The 21,954-nt window shown below is 44.0% G+C and overlaps 1 protein-coding gene across 1 annotated transcript in view; it reads left to right on the top strand.

Annotated features, from left to right (window-relative positions):
- Nucleotides 1-12,051: 12,051 nt before the first annotated feature.
- Nucleotides 12,052-21,954, top strand: part of hsd17b12a (hydroxysteroid (17-beta) dehydrogenase 12a) — a 32,829-nt gene continuing 22,926 nt past the window's right edge. The window contains exon 1 of the mRNA XM_079500824.1: nt 12,052-12,422. Within this exon, the coding sequence (XP_079356950.1) occupies nt 12,245-12,422 (178 nt within the window). The 5' untranslated portion in view covers nt 12,052-12,244. The remainder of the gene's footprint in view (nt 12,423-21,954) is intronic.

Genomic DNA, 21,954 nt, shown 5'->3' on the forward strand with positions numbered 1-21,954 from the left:
ACTCCTAATAGCAATGCACATTGAGGACAAGTTTCTCTCCAGAATATATTACAGTAAATGCAGCACGTCTCTGTACATGTGTATGTACGATTGTACATGTATGTACGCGTACTGTCTAATACATGGAATGACCTGCAAACTACATTAAAATTGACCACATTGGTAGTCCTGAGTCGTTTTAACACCCTGGTGAGCATACAGATCCCCACAAATATGTAACTGTTTTTAGCCTCTATTTGTAACCTCTGTAATTCACATGTATACCTTTCATTTTCCTTCTTCTGATGTATTGTGATGTTTTTATATATGATATTGTATTACTCGATGACACTGAAATGAGTTTAATTACTCAGTGTCATTTTCGAGAATAAATAAAACTTGAATGAATGAATAACTATTCATTTCATTTTTACCTACCGGTATACACGTATATACTATAGGTGAAAATAACAAAATTGCATAGAGAGGAGGCTACGAGGTTATCTTCAAGGCCCCTTTTCCACCACGGTTGAACCGGCCCGGTTCTTAGTCCATGAGCCAGAGCTCCAAAAACACAATGTCTAATTTGAAACAGAGTGTCACAAAATCCAGATGTCATTTCAGGAAATATGACAACATCCTTGTTTTCTTTCTCAAAGTGGTGTCTTACCTAACAAATTTTAAATTGGCGGCGACTACCTAATAATTCAATAGACTCTAATACTTCCACCTAACATTCGTTGTTCTTTTTCTTCTAATAACATTACAGTTACCAGTTAATTGGGTCTTCAGCAGTTAATAGTTACCACGCAGTAAACCTGCTACTTCCTCACAGAACAATGTTCCTCTGAGGTATTCTGGAATGTTGAGACAAAAAGGATAAATGCATGTTTGTATCCTGTGTGTTGAGCATGATGTCATTTATGTCTGGGATGTCTGTGCTATTTGTGTTGTGACTAAGAATATACGCATTTGTGTTGTGACTAAGAATATACACATTTGTGTTGTGACTAAGAATATACACATTTGTGTTGTGACTAAGAATATACACATTTGTGTTGTGACTAAGCATACACACATTTGTGTTGTGACTAAGCATACACACATTTGTGTTGTGACTAAGAATATACACATTTGTGTTGTGACTAAGCATACACACATTTGTGTTGTGACTAAGCATACACACATTTGTGTTGTGACTAAGCATACACACATTTGTGTTGTGACTAAGCATACACACATTTGTGTTGTGACTAAGCATACACACATTTGTGTTGTGACTAAGCATACACACATTTGTGTTGTGACTAAGCATACACACATTTGTGTTGTGACTAAGCATACACACATTCTCACAGACTTGAGTCTCACAGGGTCAAGTTCACCAAAGAGATCAAAGGTCTTATGTGTGTGCGTGCTTGGATGCAGGGCTGTGGGGTTGCCCAAAAGGTAGATCGTGATCTACCAGTAGATCACAAAGGCTGTGCAGATAGACCACATGACATGGCCCTAAAAATATATATAATTTAAATTGTATAAAATTAATAAAAAAAAACAATTGGTGACTTGATTAACGTCAAAAGGGCCTGTCAGCGCAAACCAGCAATGCAATAAGTTGTTTTCAAGAATGTTGCACACAAATGTCAGTAGCATTACAAAGTATATACAAAAAAATAACTATCAATTCCATTTCCCCCCCTCTATTTCCCATTCCAAGTGTGTTTGTCTTCTATGTAATGCCAGCATTGCTATTCCAAAGCCCCCTCAGGTACATTGTTAAACGGGTGCAGTACGTAGTTCAGAGTTCAGACTAGTCATTGGTCCGACAAACGAAAACCCACCTCAAACCCTAACCTAACCATAACCGCAAGCACGAGAGCAGCGCATGTCCGACATGCGGACGCATGTCAGACTAATGCTCCGTCGGAATTACATGAGGTCCCCTTGTTAAACTAGTTTCAGCAATGGAATCATCTTTTTTTTGGTGGGTAGATCTTGTTGAGCTGGCTCTACTAAGTAGAGCCTGTCGTTCGTGCATGCTGCACTCTGCTTCTGCACTTCAACTATTAGATATATAAAAAATCACACCCGTGTGAAGTGAGGGGCGCTAATATATTAAAGTGATGTAATGGTGATGTAAAACAAACGGTGCCAACACAAACACCACATTAAACACCATTAACAATAAAGAGACAATATGAAGTAATGAGTTACATTATGAGTTACATTCATTGTCAATAGTGTTTACAAAACAAACATCGAACCCTACAAACCCTCCCGCGCACTCTGATCAGCCAACGCAGGGAAGCTGGAAGTACCTTCTTCTTTATATTTATCTTCCTTTCCTTGCACGGTGTTGTCTTGTGTCTGTTGGTATTTATTTATCTGTTATTTGTGAAAAAAGTGCATAGGAAAGGGGAGTGTACAAATGGAACGAAAAGGTTATGGTGGTCCTTGCCATAGTGTCGTAGCAATGTCATACATATTCTGAAGAAAACCTGGAGACTTGGCATTCAGTATAAATTGGGTTTTATGATCAAAATAAGAACATTATACTGGTGTGTAAAACAGAACATCAAAAATGTTTCACGGACAAGGCAAGTATATGTGCGTGTGCGTGTGTGTGCGCGCAGCAGCTGGAGGAGGTAGCCGAAATATCGTGCCCTCAAAAGAGATAAGAATGGGGATGGGGGAGGGGGGGGTCACAGCCCCCCATTGGTGAGTCACGACATACAATGCCTGTCTCTCTCTCCTCTCCACAGCCCCTTATTTATTTTTAGCCCCCAAAATGTTGGAGACACGCACACAAGCTGGCTGGCAGCGGTAGGCCTACTTTTATGTATGTGAACGGTGCGTGCGTGCGTGCGTGCGTGCGTGTGGTTTATTAGTGCACTTGTATGGATGTAGCGTAGCCTATACGGTGAATCCCTTGACTCCTTCAAAACCGCTCTCAAAGGGCAAAGGGTCTACAATTCGAAACTGGCCCCCGTAAAATCTGAATCCCCCACCCACCCCTTTTTCCCCTCACTGTATGTTAATTGTCCCCTTTTTTACCTCCTTTATGATGATTTCCTGTTTTTGGCTATATAGTAGTGTATATTTGTACGTCTCTAAATGTTATGATGCATTGAAAACGGTGGACCCTCTTGTAAACAAGTGTAATGCTTTATGGTGTCGTCCACTCACAGTTTTTGTAGTGAGTTGTGCTTGAAATGTACTCTAATTCTGCAAACTGTTAATAAATACTTCAATCAATCAAACGGACACAGACGTTTTTGCAAGGGTTGCACTTCAACCATTGAACCACCGTTCATTGTCAACATTTCGACCCTTCCGGGTCTTCGTCTCAAGGGTCGAAAGTTTTGACATTTCGACTCGAAACGTTGAGTCCTTCTATTCTAAATAAATTCATGAGGTCTATTATGATGAATACAGTATACTTCTTTTAAAGTGGTGTTTTAAAAAAAAACTCCAGACAGGGTACTCAGAGCGGCTCCAGCATTATAGGCTTGCAGATCTGCGCGCACATGAACCTTGTGGCCCTCACCATAGCACCCTAGACATAATTTGGCCCCTGGGGAAAACAAATTTGGGAACCCTGCTTTAGGTTATAGAAATGAAATATTATTCTCTCTCTCTCTCTCTCTCTCTCTCTCTCTCTCTCTCTCTCTCTCTCTCTCCCTCTCTCTCTCTCTCTCTCTCTCACTCTGTGTCTCTCATCTCTACTTTTCCCTCCTCCTTGTCTGTTTCACTGCCGATAATATGGCTCTCTGTTTATCACTCTGCTAATCACTCTCTCTTTCTCCTATTTCTCTTTCTCTCTCAGGACTGACAGTAGATCTACACTGACTATTGTTTAGAAGATGAAGGCCCTCCTCTCCCTATGCTACGTTCTCTCAGGACTGGAGAAAGGTGTGTGTGTGTGTGTGTGTGTGTGTGTGTGTGTGTGTGTGTGTGTGTGTGTGTGTGTGTGTGTGTGTGTGTGTGTGTGTGTGTGTGTGTGTGTGTGTGTGTGTGTGTGTGTGTGTGTGTGTGTGTGTGTGTGTGTGTGTGTGTGTGTGTGTGTGCGGACTCACATACTCAAAGATGCAGAAACACACACCTATTGACGTTAACTTTTAGTCATCTGAAATGTTTTAGTGTTAGTCTAGTTTTAGTCGACTAAATATCATATTTTAGTCGCCTAAACCTACAGTTGATTCTGTCAACTAAAATGGGTTTCCACCTTGTTACACTCTGAAAATAGCTTGTAGATCGGCTATTTTCAGAGTGCAACCAAGCATGAAATGACTTGTCTTCTATAGTCTCTCCCTAAACGTCTGGGTTTCTGAGGCTAGTCCCTCCCTAACATTTTAGTTTAGTTTTTATTTGTTGAAGAAATTGTCAGTATATCTAGTCTTAGTTTTTGACATCGTGGCTTAGTTTTTATTTAGTTTTTGTCAGTGAAAAAAGGTTGTTGTTGAGGGAAGATATTGTTTTTCTGTGTTGCTGTTGACTACTGATATTTTTGTTAAGAATGTGGTGGGTCACTAATACTTTTGGATTATTTGTGTATTTTGGGTTGTAGTAATATGGGAAGTGAATTTGTTGTGCGTCTTTCCCTGTTGCTAGCCAGGGGGGGATAATACGATTGAGCCTAATCCCAAATGCATAATGTAATTATTACTTGCGCAAGCAGAGTGTGCAAGTATTGTGGTCGGCTGGACCAGAAGTGGTATGTACTGTATGTATGGTATACGTGGTTAATTGGCTGTTGATGGTGACGTAATTAAGATATGTTTTTGGCGATATTTTATATGTTTTAATGTTCTCCGGACAAGTGACTTTTGTGCCCGGACAAGTGAATGGGAAATGTACTTGTCCGAAGGACAAGTGCCTCAAAAATGTCAAAAATGTCAAGCCCTGTAAAGGTTGCGGGAATCTGCCTTAATTCAGTGAGTCAAACTCAAGGCGTGTGATAAAAAAGGAGAGAAAAGGGGGGTAATGTTTTGTTTAAGATTTGAATTGAATGTAAAAATATTGAAAATGAAAATATATCTTTTCCTCAGGTGTAAAGTTCTAAATTGTTTTAAGTGATTGTGTCTTCTGCATGTGTGTGTGTGTGTGTGTGTGTGTGTGTGTGTGTGTGTGTGTGTGTGTGTGTGTGTGTGTGTGTGTGTGTGTGTGTGTGTGTGTGTGTGTGTGTGTGTGTGTGTGTGTGTGTGTGTGTGTGTGTGTGTGTGTGTGTGTGTGTATCTTACTGTCAACAAAGATACTCGGATGCTCTGTATACTAACTAGAACATTTTAGAACGTTTCAGACATCGGTTCAGTTAAATTAATTTCCAATTATCCTTCATTGTTAATTCATTGTCAAATCATTCATACTATGAGGACCCATACATACTACTAGATGTCCATTATGTTAATGGACATCTATATTTCAGGGGATTTGAACTGATTGTGAACCAGGAACCAGGACCCTGCTATGCAATGCAACCCAGGCATTTTATTCATACTATGAATAAAATGCCTTTGTTAAAGGACAGTTCACTTTTCAACACATCTTCATATAATTGGTCCTCACTAATGTTCATGATAAAATACCACATTCTTTGTCTGTGTCTCGTAGGAGGGGTGTAGGCAGTTAAGAAACCCGTCCATGCAGTGACATCATCGTTAGGCAGACTTCTTTTAACATGATTTAAACTTGAGAACGATGGCTTCCATTATTGTGCTGAAACTTTTCAGGAATAGAAAGCCTGCCGTTTTTATTAGCTTGGATTCCCCATCAATGTCAGTGCAGGTGGACGGGTTTCTGAACTGCCCACAGCCCTCCTATGAGACACAGACTGAGTAGAAACAAATTGTGGCAATTTTATCATGAACATATCAGGACCAATTATATAAAGGTAGGTTGAAAAGTGAAGTGGTCCTTTAAATGTATTAAAATATGTTTCGATAATACAGTATTTCAAAAGTCCATCAAATGTAAGAAAATATTTGAATTATTAGCTAATAAAAAGATTGAAATTAAATCATGACTGTTAAGGGCTTTATTTCACAACTTATATCAAGCCCAATTATTTAACTGAAATATACGAGTGGCCCAGAGTTTTTTTTTGAGAACCACTGATCTATTCCTATCCTATGGTTACCCTTATTCCATTTAATTACTTTATCCAACCTTCAGGTTTACTGATATACATGAGTAGGCTATAGAGCAGACATGATATATGATTATTGGCACCAGGGCACATTTCCTAATAATGATGACTCAATCAGGCCAGCTCGTACACCTTCTTGAGATTCTAACTCCCTTTTCTGTGGAATTTCTTAACCTCAGACTTCCCAGTAACTGACAACATTGAAACACGTACGGAACGGAACAGTGCACACACTTTAGTGCACTGTTCCGTGGAATACAAAATCTTCACTTTGCTACATTACTAGATGCATGGTCAGGGTCCACATGCAATACCTTCACGGACTACCTGTTGAATACCCCTGAATTATACACACACACCCACACACGCGCACGCGCGCGCACACACACACACACACACACACACACACACACACACACACACACACACACACACACCACACACCACACACCACACACCACACACACACACACACACACGCACACACACGCACGCGCATGCGCACGCGCGCGCACGCACACACACACACACACACACACACACACACACACACACACACACACACACACACACACACACACACACACACACACACGCACGCACACACACACACACACACACACACACACACACACACACACACACACACACACATTTTTCCAAACATCACACACACTCCTAAAGGTAAAGGTATACCTCATGTGGTTAGGTGGTTAGGTGGCCACTTTGTAAACACAGTTCTGTGGTGGCAGATAGGGGTGTATACTGTACATGCAGGGGCAACGGACTTTTTGGAGTATACCAGTGGATTCTAACCAGTGGCCCTGCAGGGACCACCAGGGGTCATTGAGGGGGCTTCAGGTGGTCCCCAGCTAAATTATGGAGAGTTGGTAATCAAATGGAACCTTAAAGATCTTTAACTCTTAAGAGTGTAAAATGAAACCAAATAGTGTTTTATTAGAGCGTGTGTGTGTGTGTGTGTGTGTGCGTGTGCGTGTGCGTGTGCATGTGCCTGCCCGTGTCCGTGCGCGCGCGTGTCTGTCTCTTGTGCATTTGTGCGTGTGTGTCTGCGTGTGTCACTGTCAGTGTCACATGTCACTGTTGCTACGTACTAGTTCTTTCACTGTGTGTTTGGATGAGGGTCGTAGCTTGTCAGCGAGTCACACGTTTAAAATAAAACATGTCTCTGTTTTGTGTTACAGGACTACAACATCTGTGTTGATCCATAAACCACTAACCAATACAGCATGCAGGCCACACACTGGTAAATGCACTGTAACTCACTTAACACATTGCATTCTGTGAATGCACTTTAACACATTTACTAAATGTAGTATAGGGCATACGTGGCTTACATGCTATACATAAAATACCTGAAGCATAATTATCATGTTTGTCTACATGCCTGAAGCATAATTATCATGTTTGTCTACATGTGACAGACAAATCTTGTCCTTCTTGGAGACTTCTTATCTCTAACTTTAAGGAAGGTCTCATAATTAGCATGTATGGAGTATTTTTTAGACAAATAAAATTAGTTTTACATTGCTATACCTGTTCCACAGAGGGGGATTTGAATAATTGAATATATGGTACATTTTCAATGTATCATGCTTAGACATAGCAATATTGAGAGATGCAGATAGACCAGTGTTTGTTGTTGTTGCTGTTTTTCTTTTCTTTTCTCGGGGGACCGGGGAAGCAATATAATTGTCAATAAATATGGTGATAGCAGGTGCACAATAAAATCCTTGGTGTTAAGTTATTAATTTCTCACTCCATTGCAAATGTAACCAAATGTGTATAATGTATAGAGCAGTGGTTTTCAACCCATTTCATATCAAAGCCTATTATTAAATTGGCATTTGAGCCACGGACCACCGTTTAATGAGATTTAGCCTCTCAGACCCAAACTTGTTGTCCACAATGTGGTACCATAGGAGCAGGCAAATGATCAAAATAACAATCTGTTATTCTCTTATTCTGTAGACTAAGATCTAATAAGGGTCCATTTGGTTACCAACTCTCCATCATTCAGCTGGGTACACCTGGAACCGCCTCAAGGACCACTGGTGAGGAATAGAGGAATCCACTGTGACACCACAGCATTGATATACAGCCGCATGGCCTACAGGGCAGCCCTCCATGGGGTCCATTTGGTTACGTATGTATACACTGAGTTAAATTAACTGTAAAGCAAAATTTGAGTTTAAATGATGAACTTTCTTTTTTTCACTTAGATTAAATGATGAACTTTCACATGCAGGATGGTGTTCATGGTGTTCTCTCTTTTTTCAATAAAAAAAATCTGAAATTATGGCACTTTTTCCTTTATCATTTTACGTTCTCATAATTTTTTCGATATTGCAAGAGAAGATGTGTGAGCATCTATGTAGCTATGGTCACTTTTTATAGGCTTTAATTGGTAGGCCTACGCCTATGACTCTGATGAAATGTGAACTTTGTATAGGCTACGCTCTAGCAACATCATCAAACAATTCAACGAGCAATTGATTTACAATTTGTGCAGTTTTGTGACAGTTTTCTGCTGCCTGTCAGTCTTTTAAAGTTACAATTAGTGCACAAGTAGCCTACGTAGCCTATACGTTCTGAATGGCAAAAGGGCTTTACATAGCACACCACGACAGAATAGTTGATCTCATAACAATGGGCCTCATGCGCCAACCGTTCCTAAGAAGTTCTTAAGAGGAAATTTGTTCTTAGACCCACTTAGGAAGTTTTTAAGAAGGTTTTGGGATCCCTCAATCTTTTCTTAGCTGTGATTTGTTCGTAGGTAAGAACAGAATCTACGCACACTGTGGAGCACTCTGAGGGTGCCTTTTTCGTTCTTAAGTGCAATCTGAAAACATAAAGGGAAAACAGCGCCATCTGCATGATGCTCAAAGTTTGGTCTGAGGACCTCAAGGGGTCCTTGAGGAAGTTCCAGGCAGTCCACAGCAAAATATGGAATATTTTACCACTTTAATCCCATTTTATACTTTGAAAATAGCCAATATACAAGCTCACAAACGCGTCCCATTACTGCCCATTTTGAGCTTGTAGATCGGCTATTTTCAAAACATTTTGATAAATCTTCAAAACATTACCCTAGCAGAAAATATTTTCATATGGGGGTCTGCAGAATCCATGTCAATTTGGGGGTCCTTGACATGAAAATGTTTGAGAACCACTGGTTTAGAGTTCACAACCCAACCCAAACAAACGCACCATACCCACCACATAAACCCCCCACCCCCCCCCAGTTGACTATTGTGAGATAAATAATAAAATACATTCATGAATATTGAAAATATTAAAATATTAAAATATTGAAAATGTGAAAATTTCTGTTCACTTCAGTACCTCCACAGTATTTTTGATTTTTAATGTTTGGAGTCTGGTGTTCCACCATATTTAGACTTTAGTTTAGGTATTCTTGACTTCACTCAACTTTATTTCTATGTGTGAGGTCCTGTGAGCTGCAATCACACACAGGTGTGACTGCAGGCAAGGCCATGGAGTCATGCAAAACTACACCCACCTGGGTGAACACAGGTAGGAAAGTGAATTCCCAATGCCTTATATGGGATTGGTGGGGCGGTTCCCTATGGTAATTAGGATGCTAATTAGGATATGTGGGGCGTCTACCTATGATAATTTGAATGAACTGGCACACCCCTTCAAATTACGAGGATTTGGATTCATCATCGTAAGAACATGCTTACGAACAATTCTGCCTACTTAAGAACGTTTCATGAATCTGACTGGACTTCTCTTAGGAATTCACTTAGGAAGAAATGTAAGAGGAAAAGTTAGGAACTTATTGGCGCATGAGGCCCAATGGACATATCTAAACATTTTTCACTGTCTGTGAGAATGTACAAACATTCCTGTGTCAAACCTTCCATGTTTCAACTCTGTACTGAAAACCCTGAAATTGTTGCACATCTCTCTGCTAACACACCAGAGAACAGATCAGATTCTATCTTAGAGGAAGCCTTTTTGACCAAAGTCATTAAATACCAGCCGCTCCTTCAGACCATCATAGAGCTAGGCTACAGGTGCAATCTACTTGTGTTTATCTTCGGCAGCCTGGACATGTATACATAGTTTGGTTGTAAGAGGCTTCCAACAACTTGGGATGCCAAAAAAAGCAGCTAAACGGCTTGCAAAATTCTGTGCAATCTCTTATACTATCGGTAGCCGCCAAATATGGCGAAGGCGCTGTTACTTCCTTGACTTCCTTGTTGACTTCGCATTGTACCGCCTCCCGAGCGGCGACTGGCTAGCTGCACGTCCTAGTTACTGCCTCTGATTTGCCGACCGCATACATGCAGGATGTTTATAATGCTGTTGTGTCGTGGGAGGCGGGACATGGGAAGTGAGGAAGAGAGAATTTCAGCAAAGCAAAACCTCAAAAAAAGATTAAAAATACTTAACGGCAACGGTGGTTAATGCCGTTTCGCACACATTGCGGCGGTCTCCTAAAGCTGTTGTATGCATCTTTGAAACATCTCACCAACACTCAAGCGACCGAGCAGGTCTCCGTGAACAGACAGTGGGTAAATCTGCATCCTATGGAGGGTGGAATAAGCTACGAGGGACCCTAGGGACTAGGGTACCGCGTCCAAACTTCAGAAAAGGTAACTGAGGGTTCCGAAAGGGGCTAATAGGAGGGCTGTGGGCAGTTCAGAAACCCGTCCACCAGTGACATCATCGATGGGGAATCCAAGCTGAAGAAACTGGAGGCTTTCTAGTTCTGAAAAGGTGCAATGTGAAAATGGAAGCCATCGTTCTCACAATAATAAAAATCTAAACATTTTTGTAAATCTGCCTTCTAACGATTATGTCACTGGTGGACAGGTTTCTGAACTGCCTCAGCCCTCCTATGAGACACAGACTGAGTAGAAAGAAATTGTGCAATTTTATCATGATTATTACTGAGAACCTATTATGAAGATAGGTTGAGAAGTGGTGAAGTGTTCCTTTAACTGCAATTGCAGACAATGCTGAGGCATAAAACAGTTTCATACTCTGGGAAACCTGTCAAGTATATGGCAGGCTTTACTTTTAGTAAGAACGCTTCAGATTTTCTGAATTTCATGTTTAGTTTCTGACTGGTACTGAAATAAACGGTTGGAAAATCACATGGCTTTCTGCTTTTATGTAACTCGCACGCACCGCCCTGCTCAATGTTTTCTCGCGAGTTTTCCGCACTGCGGAGGGTTGCTGGGGTTTGTAGTTTGGTTGCCTTTTTAACATTTGTGCGTTTTTAGTGTACTGTGTGTACAATGAATGTCTGTATAGACTCTGTGATTGCATGGAAACAAATTAACGGACAATAACAATGACACTGGGGAGTGGGACTTGGTGTCTGCCTTGCGTGCTTCTTCACCCCACCATGGATGTTTGTGCTCTTTTAGTAGGCTATTATATCATGATTCCAGACAGAATACCTAAAATAGCGGAGTGAGTCATGGCCAAGGTGGGAGCTTACTGATGGCGATGACTGACACCTCGTTTTAGCCAACAGGCTGCATCCAGTGGGCGGGACGACATGCACTGTGTCCACCAACGAGAGCACTCTTTCATTCATAAAGTGGTGCAGTTCTTTGGGGGGTATCGCAAGGTTTCGTAATCTCACAGCAAAAAACCGACTAACCTGCTCAGAAGAGAGCCAATGGCTAGTGCCGGATGGGAGCTCGCGTAACAACGGACCAATCGTCACTCAGTCCGTTCCGACCCACCCTTCTTTTCATAGAGAAACCCAGTGAATGAGGGGAGGGGAGCCGTCTGTGACTGACGTCTCAATGCGCCAAACGGCGGGAGGGGGTATCCGATGACGGACGGGGATCGCAGCCAATGGCGTGCGGGGGAGGGTTCGTTCGGCGGCTGCTAGGAGTAGGAGGTGGGCGGGGCCCTTAAAAACAGGCCAGACTAGTGTTGGGTGAGTTGTGGTGGGGAGTCGTTGTGTGTGTGATGCTGCTACAACCTCCTTTATAAAGGGACTTTCTCACACTGTGGCTTGGAAATTAGAGCCTAACATTTTGGAAGAGCCTAACATTTTGGAGGTCTACACACACACACGCGCGCGCAAGAGTCAACGCTCCACCAGCTGCCATGCATTCGTTTAACATTGGGGACATGCTTCTCATGGCAGAGACGCCACTCTTCTGGGTCGGAACCGTCACCGTGGCCTGTCTGGTGTTGTCTATCATCTACAAAGTAATCTCGGGCATTAGGATTTGGGTCCTGGGAAACGGGCAGCTTCTCACCCCAAAGCTTGGCAAATGGGCAGGTAAGTTGGTTTTAACAGCGACACACACACACACACGCACACACACACACACACACACCGCATTTCATGTAACGAGGAGGGAGGGGAGGACTGGGAGCTCAAAAACTACTAGACGTCAAAATCTTTTTTTATTGGAAAAGTTAATGGCAAAAAAAGCGACTTTCTGGAACATTTTGTGTCTTCATTCGTGGTGGGGGCGGTCTTACGTAATAGTCACAGGTAAGCAGACTGATTGGCGAGATAGTGGCTCCTTATTAGCCCAATTAGTTTGATTTGTTTCGTGTTTAAAATCCGGACTGGCTCCAAATAATGAATATTGTTCACCCACATTTTTTTTTATTGGTAGGACTGATGCCCTATATTGTGGAGGGAGGGAGGGGGGGAGCCGTCAGCCAAATTGCGCAGGCTATGCGCACTTTGAATTAAAAAGAGCAGTAGCCTAATGTGTTACTGAACCAACCACATCAGCCCAGCCGCATGATGTCTGATGTGGGCCAAACCTGCATGCATGTCCAATTAAGACGTGACCTACATTTAGATTTAATTCCTGCTTTCCACCTCCACACGAATGCAGCATATTCGACTGTAGTTTACGCCACTTTCATTTCTTTGTGATATTCAGTAGTCTGAAACATCATTCTGAAGTCTTGTTAGGGGTGGAGGTAATGGGGTATTTGTTCAGATTTTCCGGGTCTTTCAGAGTTGTCTCAGACAAAGCCTCAAATGTTTTTGATGGGGTCATAAAATGTAGACATTTTGGGGCACTTCAATCTTGTTGGCTACCAGCAGCATGTTCTGAGAAGTCTGTCTGATCGGAGTCGCCCTGGTGAAGCTTGACCCACTTCTCTCTCTCCTCCGGTCTCCTCTCCTCTGAGAATCTAGCTAGCCCTGCTGTCTGCGTGTGGAGGAGAGGCGCTCAGTTTCTTGCTGCGCAATCCTCCACGTTCCCCCTTTTGCATCATTCTCAATCATCCGAATTGGCTGAAATCGCCATCCTTATGATCCTTCACTACATTGATATGCAAAAACGTAAATCTATATCAATGATTGTTAAATGAGCCTATTCACTCTTTCGGTTTTTGTATCTGTGTGGGATTTTTAGGCGCGCGCACGCACGCACGCACACCGGTGAGTGAGTCATGCGCTTTTGCTCATTGCTTCATCACTTAGTCATCCTTTGGTCACAGGCAGCAGGAATTGTGAATGAACCCCATGCTTGCTTCCCTTCTAGATTGGTAACTTGGGCTATAAGCGCCTCAAAGGAGATATTTTCTCTGCAGATTGTCAAGGCAAAGCCACCTATTTGTCTTTGTGTTAAAAGTTAACTGACTATAGTCTATTCTAAACACGTGCGCAAACGTTTCTTTTGAGCACTTGAACTCAACTTTGTGTGTGGATGGAATGAATTGGCCACTCCTTGAAGTGACTTGACTGTCTTGCTGGTTAACAGGTTTGTCTCGTCCTTCGTGCTGGGCTGTTCATGTGTGTGGTGTGTTCAATTGTTCATTCGGTTGCCTAACGACAGGTATCGTTTGTGGCGGCCGCGGCCGGCTGACGGGTGCATGCATGGGGGAGGCGGGGAGCAGAGATGTGGCAAGGAGGCCGTCTCGGTTCACTTGGTACCCCTTCTGGTTTATCCTGATATGCAGGTCTAGCCGGGTGCATGGCGCAATGCCGCGACCACACACGCGTATACGCTTTGGTGGCATCGGTGACTTCATGTGGAGACTGGAGAGTGAAACACATTGATTTATGATGTTTAGACGAATATTGTATTAATAACCTAAACTTGAATTTGGCTTGCTGCTAATCTATGCTTTTATAACTACACATGATGGACCATGATCTTGATCTATCAGATGGACCTTTTATTTATTCATCTGATAGTTTTAGTTTAGTCCCAGACTCCCAGTACTGTCCAATTTGGGTCTGCACTTAGCCCCTTTTGGAGCCCTCGGTTAAGCTTTTCTAAAGTTCGGCCGTCACTTACCCCAGGGTCCCTGAGTGCTTATTCCACTCTCCATGGGAGGCAGATGTACATAACCTCCGTTCACGCCGCGAGGCGCTCCGCTTGAGTGTTGGTGAGAAGTTTCAAAGATGCATAAAGCGGCTATAGGAGACAACGGAAACATGGGAGAAATCGCATTTAAGCGCCGATGCCGTTAAAGGGGCATTCCACTCATTTTCAACATTTTACTATGTCATTAATATACCTTAGCGCTGTATAATAAAGTCCCCCCATTCTGTGTTTCCTAGAACTAGAGGTCTGAAAAAAATCATTAACATGGTGAAGATGTGATGTGATGTCATCAAGATGTGTTTCACCATGTTAATGATTTTTTTCATAATTACAGTTCTAGGAAACACAGAATGGGGGGACTTTTTTATTATTTACACACAACAGCTCTAAGGTATATTAATGACAGTAAAATGTTGAAAATGGGTGGTTTTCCCCTAAGTATTTGTTTTGGCTGCTCTGAAATTCTCTCTTCCTCACTTCCTTGTTGACTTCCCATTGTACCGCCTCCCGAGCGGTGACTGGCTAGCTGCACGTCCTAGTTACTGCCTCTGATTGGCCGACCGTGTACATGCAGGATGTTTATAATGCTGCTGTGTCGTGGGAAGTGAGGAAGAGAGAATTTCAGAGCAGCCGAAACTTTAAAAAATACTTAACGGCATCGGCGCTTAATGCGATTTCTCCCACGTTTCCGATGTCTCCTATAGCCGCTTTATGCATCTTTGAAACATCTCACTAACACTCAAGCGGAGCGCCACACGGCGTGAATGGAGGGTATGTACATCTGCCTCCCATGGAGAGTGGAATAAGCACTCAGGGACCCTGGGGTAAGCGACGTCCGAACTTCAGAAAAGCTTAACCGAGGGTTCCGAAGGGGGGGGGGGGGGGGGGGGGGGGGGGGGTGGTGTGTGTGTGTGTGTGTGTCGCTTGTAGATTGGCTATCTTCCAGATGTTTGACAATTTGGTAAATTTTATATATTTTTCCACATAACAGTGCACTAAACCTTTGTGCACTGTTCTGTGGAAGTGTGTCAATGTTCTCAGTTACTGGGATGGCTTGAAGAAAAGGTAGTTGGAATAGAGCGCTGAAGTCCTGACATCACTCGCTCATCCCCTGGTTATTCCTGGTTCACGGAAGTAATTTCTCTATGGAGAATAACATGGGGATTGGGGTCATCTTAAAATCGTCTCATATATATCTATCTATCTATATAAGCATAGTGGTCCAAAAATGAACAAGCTGTCTCAGCGTTATTGTCAGGGAGGTGTCTCTGTATCGTTTGCGACAGTCAGTCACTCATATATGATAGTCTGTTTCTAGTGAAAATGTAACTAATTCAGCAGCAGTAACATTAGCGTTTTCTCTCAGCCAGTTGATTCTTCATATCCATATGAGTGAAACGGCCGGGATGACATGTTTATTTTTCAAACACTGTTCTTATATGAGGCGATTCCCGCTCACAACGCGTCACAGGCGACGTGTTGTGAGCTTGTACTCCTTGTACACCCTTTCTGACTTGACAGGAATGCAATTATGCGATCCTTAAAATTATTAACAGCTTTACTTTGATAACCAGTCATTTGGGCTACAGGGCAGACTGGTTGGGCCATTTCCTAGTGTTTAAAATTAGATATTCCTCTAAATCTGTGTGGAAAAATAAAGGTGCCTTTTCGAATTCCAGCCCCTGCCCTTCAAATTCTCTCTGCACGTCCCTGACCCCTCCCTCCCCTCTCTCTCTCCAAAGCAATTGAATGGACTGGACTTGCTGGGTGTTGAAAAGCCGGTCTACTTTTTGTTTTCGCGGGCTGCAGGGTGGGCCGGTCGTTGATTAATATATTGTTTTGCAGGGCGGGGTGGGACGGGCGGGTTATGAAATAAAGCCAGCCCGTGCATCACTAATGGACATGGTATGCATAATGGACATGGTATGCATGCATAGCAAGTGTTGCGAAAGCACTAATCTTAGTCCATATCCCAACACAACAGTGGTACCCAGGTTGATTCTTAGTTTTAGATTATTTTCAGTTGAAAACCCTGCTCTATACCACTGATTACTTTCATTCTTTCTTTCCCGTGTGTGTGTGTGTGTGTGTGTGTGTGTGTGTGTGTGTGTGTGTGTGTGTGTGTGTGTGTGTGTGTGTGTGTGTGTGTGTGTGTGTGTGTGTGTGTGTGTGTGTGTGTGTGTGTGTGTGTGTGTGTGTGTGTGTGTGTGTGTGTGTGTGTGTGTGTGTGTGTGTGTGTGTGTGTGTGTGTGTGTGTGTGTGTGTGTGTGTGTGTGTGTGTGTGTGTGTGTGTGTGTGTGTGTGTGTGTGTGTGTGTGTGTGTGTGTGTGTGTGTGTGTGTGTGTGTGTGTGTGTGTGTGTGTGTGTGTGTGTGTGTGTGTGTGTGTGTGTGTGTGTGTGTGTGTGTGTGTGTGTGTGTGTGTGTGTGTGTGTGTGTGTGTGTGTGTGTGTGTGTGTGTGTGTGTGTGTGTGTGGACCCCGGGGATGTCTCATAAAAAATATATAGGGTTGAGTCCCACGGTGGCTTTTAACCCATCTACTGTCACCTGGTGGACGCAGAGCCACACAGCTTGGATTCACATCCTGTTTGGGCGGCCATCTTAGATGCTAAATAAATAGCGGCAATGCTAGCGAGCTAAAATGAAGCCATCCTTGCTCTAGAAAGTGCCAATGTTCCCATAGATCACCGAATAATCAGCAAAGACCTCCGAACATCGCACGTTTTATCCAAACCATGGAGAGCTCCGTAGATTTCGAGTTATTCAGCTTTTTAGTCAGCCTGTATAAAGGGAGGTGAACACCGTGTAAAGCAGTTGAAAGGAGGATTTTCAAACGTCCATAAGAGCTGTCCTTGGTGGATCTTCTGCCATCAAAATTCCCCCCCCCCCCCCTACCTTAAGACACGTTTCTCTTATCCCTGCCCCTACATGGTTTACTTGATTGAGTTTTAGTGTGTCCTGCAGGAGTTGGAAGTGGCATTTCAGGTCTGACTTGCCACTTGTGTTTCCGTGGGCACTGCATGCACGGGCACCTGCCTGAAGTTAACCACTTGACTGTTATAATAGGCGAACACGGGCTCAGCTCCAGGACGAAATGACTGAGGGGGCAGTTGAAAATTTCAAGGGGACACATTTTTATATAATAAAACAATTTGTACATGAAACTTAAACTGAGGGGGCAAGTCTGGCATCCTCGTGGCGCCGGGCCTGGGCGAATAAAAGGAACCCCCAGATCTACAAGCTCAAAAGCAGTGGTGGAAAAAGTAGTCAAATGTTTTACTTAAGCAAAAGTATCAATACTGCAATGCAGAAGTACTGTTACAAGTAAAAGTCCCGAATTCAAAATGTACTTGAGGAAAAGTGCAAAAGTATTGGCATCAAAATACTACTACTTAAACTACCAAAAGTAGCCTAAATGTACTCAATTGTGCACCATGTCCCATTTCAACTTCAATCTTTTGAAAACAGCAGATCTACAAGGACAATGCAACGCATTCTGAGCAAATGTAGTGGACTAAGGCCTCACTCAGACCTTTACAACAGATTGCTGTATGCTTGCTGTATACAAAGGGTGTGACACAGCTTGCCCCAATGCATTTCCAATGGGAGTCACGTGGTCTGACACAACACTTGTGTTGTATGAGGGGGAGGGGCGCAGTCGAAACACAGCCGAAAGCCATACAACAGCTTGTAGTCCAAAATGTAGTCCTCAAACCATGTGACTTCCATTGGAAATGAATTGGGGCGGCCATGACACAGCATTCATACAACAAGCATGCAGCAATGCTGCAAAGGTCTGAGTGAGGCCTAAGGCTGAGCTCACACCTTTCATGCAATTCTCTGTGCTCGTTGGGTGTTGTGTCATGGCCGCCCAGCGGCCCAATGCATTTCCAATGGAGGTCACATGGTTTGACCCAACATTGTGTTGTGTGAGGGGGAGGGGCGCACGACTGCGCCCCTCCCCCTCACACAACACAATGTTGTGTCAAACCATGTGACCTCCATTGGAAATACATTGGGCGGCCATGACACAACACAACAAGCATCCAACGAGCACGAGAATTGCATGAAAGGTGTGAGCTCAGCCTATGGGTGCACTCACACGGTTAATGCAATGCTCTGTGTTCGTTGGGTGTTGTGTCATGGCCGCCCAGCGGCCCAATGCATTTCCAATGGAGGTCACATGGTTTGACCCAACATTGTGTTATGTGAGGGGGAGGGGCGCAGTCGAAACGCCCCTCCCCCTCACACAACACAATGTTGTGTCAAACCATGTGACCTCCATTGGAAATACATTGGGCGGCCATGACACTACACAACATGCATCCAACGAGCACCAGAATTGCATTAAAGGTGTGAGCTCAGCCTAAGGGTGCACTCACACGGTTAATGCAATTCTCTGTGCTCGTTGGGTGTTGTGTCATGGCCGCCCAGCGGCCCAATGCAGTTCCAATGGAGGTCACATGGTTTGACCCAACATTGTGTTGTGTGAGGGGGAGGGGCGCAGTCGTCCGCCCCTCCCCCTCACACAACACAATGTTGGGTCAAAACATGTGACCTCCATTGGCAATACATTGGGCGGCCATGACACAACACAACATGCATCCAACGAGCATCCAACGAGCACAGAATTGCATGAAAGGTGTGAGCTCAGCCTAAGGGTGCACTCACACGGTTCATGCAATGCTCTGTGCTCGTTGGGTGTTGTGTCATGGCCGCCCAGCGGCCCAATGCATTTCCAATGGAGGTCACATGGTTTGACCCAACATTGTGTTGTGTGAGGGGGAGGGGCGCAGTCGTCCGCCCCTCCCCCTCACACAACACAATGTTGGGTCAAACCATGTGACCTCCATTGGCAATACATTGGGCGGCCATGACACAACACAACATGCATCCAACGAGCATCCAACGAGCAGAGAATTGCATGAAAGGTGTGAGCTCAGCCTAAGGGTGCACTCACATGGTTAATGCAATGTTCTGTGCTCGTTGGATGCATGTTGTGTTGTGTCATGGCCGCCCAATGCATTTCCAATGGAGGTCACATGGTTTGACACAACACAAAATGCATCCAACGAGCACAGAGCATTGCATTAACCGTGTGAGTGCACCCTAAGGCTGAGCTCACACCTTTCATGCAATTCTCGTGCTCGTTGGATGCATGTTGTGTAGTGTCATGGCCGCCCAATGCATTTCCAATGGAGGTCACATGGTTTGACCCAACATTGTGTTGTGTGAGGGGGAGGGGCGCACGACTGCGCCCCTCCCCCTCACACAACACAATGTTGGGTCAAACCATGTGACCTCCATTGGAAATGCATTGGGCCGCTGGGCGGCCATGACACAACACCCAACGAGCACAGAGAATTGCATGAAAGGTGTGAGCTCAGCCTAAGGGTGCACTCACACGGTTCATGCAATTCTCTGTGCTCGTTGGGTGTTGTGTCATGGCCGCCCAGCGGCCCAATGCATTTCCAATGGAGGTCACATGGTTTGACCCAACATTGTGTTGTGTGAGGGGGAGGGGAGCAGCGAATGCGCCCCTCCCCCTCACACAACACAATGTTGGGTCAAACCATGTGACCTCCATTGGAAATACATTGGGCGGCCATGACACAACACAACATGCATCCAACGAGCATCCAACGAGCACGAGAATTGCATGAAAGGTGTGAGCTCAGCCTAAGGCTGAGCTCACACCTTTCATGCAATTCTCGTGCTCGTTGGATGCTTGTTGGGTAGTGTCATGGCCGCCCAATGTATTTCCAATGGAGGTCACATGGTTTGACCCAACATTGTGTTGTGTGAGGGGGAGGGGCGCAGTCGTCCGCCCCTCCCCCTCACACAACACAATGTTGGGTCAAACCATGTGACCTCCATTGGAAAGCATTGGGCCGCTGGGCGGCCATGACACAACACCCAACGAGCACAGAGAATTGCATGAAAGGTGTGAGCTCAGCCTAAGGGTGCACTCACACGGTTAATGCAATTCTCTGTGCTCGTTGGATCAATGCTGTGTTGTGTCATGGCCGCCCAATGCATTTCCAATGGAGGTCACATGGTTTGACACAACATAGGGGGAGGGGTCTGTTGTATGGCTCTCAACTGTGTTTTGACTGCGCCCCTCCCCCTCATACAACACAATGTTGTGTCAAACCATGTGACCTCCATTGGAAATGCATTGGGCGGCCATGACACAACACAGCATTGATCCAACGAGCACAGAGAATTTCATTAACCGTGTGAGTGCACCCTAAAAGTACACTATTTGGATCCGAGATGTAGTTGAGTAGAAGTAAAAGTACAGAAAATTGGAATTACTCAAGTAAAGTACAAATACCTCAAAATTGTACTTAAGTACAGTACTTACTACTTGTTCTACTTAATTACTTTTCACCACTGCTCAACACGTGTAGATCGGCCTGTATGTATATTGTGTATTGTATTGTATACTTTGTATTGTATACTATTCATGAATCTGTGCTCCATACCATGTGATCATGGTCGTGAGTTAAATAAAATGAGGATGAACGATGTATCTCTTCTTAGCAGGAGAGTGGACAGTTCGGAAACCTGCTTACCAGTGATTCATTTCAACCAAGATTTAAACTTTTTATAATGGCTTTTATTTCAGCATGCTAAGACGGACTGTCGTGACTATTGGCTTGGAATCTCCATCGATCATTGGTTGGCATGTTTCTGATCTATCCACCTGAGCCCAGAGTATTTAGTGAGGAACAATTATATGAACTGAAGAGTGAAGACAAGGTTGAACATGGGCAAAGTGCTCCTTTTAATAGACCGGCGTGGTGTGGTGTTGAGCTGCTGAGTAGATGTGTGCAGTTACAGCTGCAGGATTTACTGAGGAACTCCTGTTGCCATAAGAGTGGCTTTCCCTCAATACATGGGACCCCTAGTGGGGGAGACTGGAACTCCAACGAGTCAAGGCGGCATCCCCCAGTGTTGAATAGCACACTGACGACTTAAAAGAATAAAAAAAGCCTCCCTGCAAACGCATCTGAAGGCAGAAAGCTTAAAGTTAGGCATAAGAGAAGCAAGCATTTCACTGAACATGAAGCATTGCTGCATTTTTATCATTGAAACATACTGTAGATTGATTGCATTTTGATAACCCACAAGTTTTGTTGTTTGTGGCTTTTCCCCCTCCCCCTTATTTTCTTGAATCGACGCTGCAGTTCATTCATGGTAAAGCCACATGCAGACATGTGAATGAAACGTGTTGCTCTGTGTGTATTAATGCAGGGTCTTCTCTCTAGGCGTGTGTATGTGTGTTCTCACACTCTGAGGCCTTTCATGTCATGAACATGCTCTAGGACACGTGCCAGAGCAAGGGATGCTGGGTAAAGAAGAAAGGGAGAGGAAAGAATCTGCAGCTAGAGCTGCCTTGAACAGTGATGCAACTAGGTTTTCAATGTAATGGGTCCCGGGACCCACGGGTGGTCATTCAAATGGGTCCCAGTCCTAGATTGAGAACCACTGTCCTAATGTACATTCT

Source organism: Electrona antarctica, assembly GCF_951216825.1.
Source record: "Electrona antarctica genome assembly, chromosome: 5".
Lineage (NCBI taxonomy): Eukaryota > Metazoa > Chordata > Actinopteri > Myctophiformes > Myctophidae > Electrona > Electrona antarctica.